General features: G+C 55.0%; 1 protein-coding gene across 1 annotated transcript in view; it reads left to right on the top strand.

The window, feature by feature from the left end:
- Nucleotides 1-303: 303 nt before the first annotated feature.
- The window catches only part of PTSG_11023 (RNA polymerase III large subunit), a gene marked incomplete at its 5' end in the record, with an annotated part of 11,687 nt that continues 6,221 nt past the window's right edge, over nt 304-5,769 (top strand). The window contains 14 exons of the mRNA XM_004987890.1: nt 304-474; nt 693-842; nt 1,079-1,183; nt 1,374-1,499; nt 1,714-2,050; nt 2,726-3,009; nt 3,311-3,365; nt 3,544-3,617; nt 3,844-3,957; nt 4,175-4,315; nt 4,600-4,725; nt 4,927-5,008; nt 5,265-5,371; nt 5,614-5,758. Of these exons, the coding sequence (XP_004987947.1) occupies nt 304-474; nt 693-842; nt 1,079-1,183; nt 1,374-1,499; nt 1,714-2,050; nt 2,726-3,009; nt 3,311-3,365; nt 3,544-3,617; nt 3,844-3,957; nt 4,175-4,315; nt 4,600-4,725; nt 4,927-5,008; nt 5,265-5,371; nt 5,614-5,758 (2,017 nt within the window). The remainder of the gene's footprint in view (nt 475-692; nt 843-1,078; nt 1,184-1,373; nt 1,500-1,713; nt 2,051-2,725; nt 3,010-3,310; nt 3,366-3,543; nt 3,618-3,843; nt 3,958-4,174; nt 4,316-4,599; nt 4,726-4,926; nt 5,009-5,264; nt 5,372-5,613; nt 5,759-5,769) is intronic.

Consider the following 5,769-nt stretch of genomic DNA (forward strand, 5'->3'; position numbering starts at 1 on the left):
GGTGGCGGCTGTTGTGCTCGCCATCATCATCATCTTCCGCCTGACTGCCGAAAATAATGGGAAACATTCACTAATCGTCACAACTGCGAGTGCCCAATTACACAACACAAGAACGCGTGGAGAGGAAAGCGCACTGCTCTGTGTGTTGCTCTCTCTCACACACTCACTCACACACACACACACACAACACACACACACACACACACAACACACACACACACACTCCTCTCACACTCCATCACTCGACTTCCCAACTCAGCAGCCTTGTTTGCCTGCTAAGCAGAGTGTACACCTGCTGCAAGGATGAAGGAACAGCACCATGTGATGGGGCGACGAACGGTGTCGCACATCCAGTTCGGCACAATGAGCTCGCAGCAGATGCAGCGCTTGAGCGAGGTGAATGTGTACGCTCCCGAAATGTACGCTGCTAGCAACAGGAAAGCCGTCGACTTTGGCCCTCTGGACAGGCGCATGGTAAAGAATCGTGCTTGCTCATGCTTGTGTGTGTGTGTGTGTGTGTGTGTGTGCGTGTGCGCGTGCGTGGTTGAGTCAGCTGTTGGGCTCACTGTGTGAGTGTGAGTGTACAGTCGCAGCAGCAGCAGTAGCAGCAGCGGCAGCAGCAGCAGCTGTTTGTGTGTGAACACCATTGTGAGTGTGCTCACTCGTGTGAGTGCTGCTTGCTTGCTTCGCAGGGTGCATTTGACAAAGCCACGCCATGCTCCACGTGTGCGCTGGACATGAGGGAGTGTGTGGGCCACTTTGGCCACATTGAGCTGGAGCTGCCAGTCTTCCACATTGGCTACTTCAAGGCCACCGTCAACGTCTTGCAGCGCATTTGCAAGGTGTGCCACGTTGTACGCGTGGGAGCGTGCTTGCTCGTGCTTGTGTGTGTGTGTGTTTGTGTGTGTGTGTGTGTGAGTGTATGTGTATGTGTGTGTGAGTGTATGTGTGTGTGTGCGTAAGTTTGCACCTGTGCTTGCGCATTTACGACAATCGCAATTGCCGCATTCTCATCACTCTCGCCGTCATCATCTGCCACATCCGCCCTCCTTCCTGCGCCACTTGCATTGCGACGCAGACGTGCAGCCGCGTGCTGATGACGGATGACCTGCTCTTCACCTACACGGACCGCTTGCTTGCCCCTCACCTCGAGTCAAACCAGCGCCAGGCCATCATCAAAGAGGTACACTGCAGCTTACACGCGCAGTCTGAGAATGTATGAAAGCGTGCACCTTTGCACTCTTTTTGCACTGCTCTCCCTTTCTCCTCTCCACTGACCTCCCCCCTCCTCTATGTGGCATCCCAATTCATTCAAACCATATCCACCACCACCATCATCGTCATCACCACCACCACCATCATCATCATCGTAGGCGGGCGACCTGTGCAAGAAGACGCTGCGCTGCCCCCACTGCGGCGCACAAAACGCGACTGTCAAGAAGGTCCCGCCCATGAAGATTGTGCACGAGCTCTATGTCAAGAAGCACGAGGCAGAACGCGTACGTCCACCATATTGATTTGCGGTTATTGTTGTTTGTCGTTATTTTTGCATGGTGCTGCTGTACATGCGGCTCGTGCTTGTCGTGCGTGTGTGCTACACAGTGCTCTGCCCCACTTCCACATGCTTATCACCACCCACCACCCACCACCATCATCACCATCATCACCATCACTCACCATCATCATCATCACCACCACCACCACCACCACCAGACACGGCTGCACGATGAGCTGGCCGCCGCGGCTGAGGAGGTGGACGGTCTGCGTTCGCTGCTGCGCCAGGATCGCGCACAGGATGTCCTCAACCCCCTCCGCGTGCTCGAGCTCTTTCGCAACATCCCCGACAGCGACTGCCTCATATTGGACCTTGGCGCGCGGCCGGAGTCGCTGCTGCTGACGAGCATCATCTGCCCGCCCGGATGCATTCGCCCGTCGGTTATGCGCGATGCATCGGCCACGTCCTCCAGCGAAGACCCAATCTCCGTCAGCCTCACAGGTCTAGATAGGCACAGAACTCGCTATGCTTCGTGCCTACGCCTCACATGCTTGTGTGTGTTTGGGTTTTTGCTTGTGTTGGGTGTGTTTTTGCTTGTGTTGGGTGTGTGTGTTTGTGTGTGTTGGCGTTGGGTGTTTCCTGCTCTGCACTGCTGATGGCGGTGCTGTGTTGTCCACAGCTGCTAGGTACAGCGTGCGAGTTGTCATTTTTGCTTGCTGTCATCTGCCAACATCTGAGCACACATCACCACTCACGCTGGCATCCGTGCCTCCGCTGCTGCAGAGATAACATTCGACGGTTCCTGACCGACCCAGCAAAGGTTTGCTCTCCTTTCGCCTCACTCCTTATGCACACACACCTCACACACCTCACACCACTGCCGTCCGCCCGCCTTTCCTTCATTCCCTCACAACCACAACTTTTGTGTGTGTGTGTGTGTGTGTGTGTGTGATTGTGTGTGTGTGTGCGTGATTGTGCGCGTGCTGATTGTGTGCATACACTGTTTGCATGTGGTGGCAATGGCTAGCTGACGTGGCATTCTTCATGGAGCGCAGAAGGTGTGTGCTCGCGCCACCGCTGCTGCTGTTATTGCTGCTGCTGCTGTTATTGCTGCTGGTGCAATTAAGTGTACGATGCTTCGTGCGGCAGACCAGTCCCACCCCTCGCTCACAACCCTCACCCTCCTCCCCTCACTTTTCTCTCCTGTGCGACAGCTGATGGGCGATGCAGGCGGGCAGAAGTTGGAGAAGGTGATGGAGACGTGGGAGCAGCTGCAAATCTCCTCGGCCATCCTGTACAACGGCCAGCTCACCAACCTCATGCAGACGCAGAAGAAGCCCATTCGCGGTTTTTTCCAGCGGCTCAAGGGCAAGCAGGGCCGCTTCCGTGGCAATCTCTCCGGCAAGCGCGTCAACTTTTCCGGTCGCACCGTCATCTCGCCAGACCCGAACGTCGGCGTTGACGAAGTCTGCGTTCCGTATCACGTCTGCCGCATCCTCACCTACCCGGAGCAGGTCAGCTGGTGCTTGCTCGGATAGTTGGTTGGATAGTTTGTTGGATAGTTTGTTGGATAGTTGGTTGATGGTTTCGTCGTTGTTGCTTGACGTGTTGTGCAGCCTTTCATGTGCGTTGTGATGGTGCACATCAACAAGCACATGAAAAGAACATTGACTGTGCTCTCACACATGCCCACATCCACAACACACGCCCTCTCACACTCTCACATTGCACTCACACACACATATGCACATGCACACTCGATTACACGCGTGTTCTTACCCCTCTCCCCTCTTATCCCCCTTTCACAACTGACAGGTGACAAAGCACAACCTTGAGAAGCTGCGCAAGATGGTGCTGAACGGCCCAAAAGGTGCGCCACACGTGAACATGGCAGTGTATGGCTTGCGCACCAACGTGCAATGACTGTACCGTTCTCTTCCTCTTTTCCACACCCTCACCACGATGACAGTGCTCACCACATAATTCCACGCATCCTCCCACACACGATATCACCACACCATCCTGCACACATGTCACCACATTGGCAGTGTATCCTGGTGCGACGACGGTTGAGCTCCGTAACGGCGACAAGAAGAGCCTGGCGTTTGCCAACCGCCGCAATGTAAGAGAGGGGGGGGGGGAGATGATGTTCAATGAATGAGAGAGGGCCCGGTCATGTACGTGCAGCTTGCATCGTGAACATGCACAATGAGAAATCACAACCACTCACTCTCTCATCGACCACCCATTCACCACCCATTCACCACCACTCACCACCACTCACTCACCTACTACCACTCGCCAACTCACTCCCACCAACTTGTGCATGCCGTGCATTGTCTTTTCAGCTTGCGCGCAATCTGAGCATCGGCGATAAAGTCCTGCGCCATCTTCTTGAGGGGGATTACGTCCTCTTCAACCGCCAGCCATCTCTCCATCGCATGAGCATCATGTGCCACAAGGTGCGTGCATGCTGCTGTTGAATGTTGGCGGTGGTGTTGCTCGTCTTGATGGTGGTGGTATTGGGTGGTGGTCATGTTGGATGGTGGTGTTCAAGACTCAATGAAACGCCTCAATCACCTCTGCACCTCCACACAACACACACACACATACTCATCCGCATACACACTCTCTCGTGTCCACATCCCTCTGCACACATCCACTCGTCTGCCCCTGCAGGCAAAGCCGCGACCGTGGCGCACGTTCCGCTTCAACGAGTGCGTGTGCAAGCCGTACAACGCCGATTTCGACGGCGATGAGATGAATCTTCACGTCCCGCAGACGGAGGAGGCGCGGGCCGAGGCCGCAGAGCTCATGCTCGTGAGTCGGCGCACTGCACATACACACAAGCACACACACACACACAAGCACACACACACACACACACACACGTGGTGGAAGTGGTGGTGGTGGTGGTGTGTGTGCTTGTTGTTGTTGACAGTTGCTTTCGTATCTTGTTTTGTGAGTGTTTGGGTCTCTGGACATTTGTGGACAATTCTTTCCGTTCACCCGCCTTTCAATCCCCACTCTCACGTCTCTTTCACGGCACTGTGCGGTCACCTCACCACGCATCCATCCCATCACATCTGTTGCTGCTTCGTCAGACCACGAACAACCTGTGCACGCCGTGCAATGGCAAGCCGCTGATTGCTGCGACGCAGGATTTCATCACGGGCGCGTATCTCCTCACCACCAAGGACGTGTTCCTCTCGCGCCAGGACATTGCACAGGTCCGCAGGGAGCGCTGTCGTGGTGGTGGTGGTGGTGGTGGTGATGATGATGACGACGACACATGGGGACACGCTCGTGTAGTAATGTGTGTGTATCTTCGTTCGTGCGAGATTTACATGAGAGGATGTGCATTCAACCACAGTCCTGAATGTGTCACCTCATCACCTGACCGTGTGTCCGCCATGACCGTGTGCTCTCAGCTTGCATGCTACATGGGCGATGGGGAGCTGCTCGTGCATCTTCCTCCACCAACCATCATCAAGCCAATGAAGCTTTGGACAGGTAAACGCACATGCACACAAAGACACACGAGTATGCATATTGATGCAACCACACACGCGCGCGCGCACATGTGTACGTGCATGCGTTGGTCGGGCTTCTTCCTCCCTCCCCCACTCGGCCTGGATTGCTCACACCACCAACCACGCATCTGTGCCACGTCGCCAACTGTTAAATACATGCACAACTTGTTGTCTTGCGTGTGTGTGTGTCTGTTTGTGTCTGTATGTGACTGTGTATGCGTGTATGTACTACACAGGCAAGCAGGTGATTTCGCTGCTTCTGAAGCCGAACAAGTTCGATCCCACTGAGATTTATCTCCAGGCCAACAACCGCTCCTACGACAAGGACTACGCGAAACAGGAGGTGGGATGTGTTGGTGTTGGCATGTGCACGCTTCCTTACCCGCACATATCCACACGCATTGCTTTGCATACATGCTACATGCCTGTGTTGTGTGTGCGTGTGTGTTCTTGTCACACTCACCCATTCTCACACACACACACACACATCTCTGTCTCACCACCGCCATCATCATCACCACCACCACCACCGCACACACACGCACGCACGCACGCACACACAATTTTTCCCGCCCTTCTCCCCAGTTTGGTGGAAAGCCGACGCTTGGGGAGAAGACGCTGTGCCCCGAGGATGGCTTTGTTCTCATCCGCAAATCGCAGCTGCTGTCCGGCTTCCTCGACAAGGGCATCATTGGGGAGAGCAAGTCCAGCATCTTCTACGCGCTCCTCTGTCACTACGGC

This window comes from Salpingoeca rosetta, assembly GCF_000188695.1.
Source record: "Salpingoeca rosetta unplaced genomic scaffold supercont1.40, whole genome shotgun sequence".
Lineage (NCBI taxonomy): Eukaryota > Choanoflagellata > Craspedida > Salpingoecidae > Salpingoeca > Salpingoeca rosetta.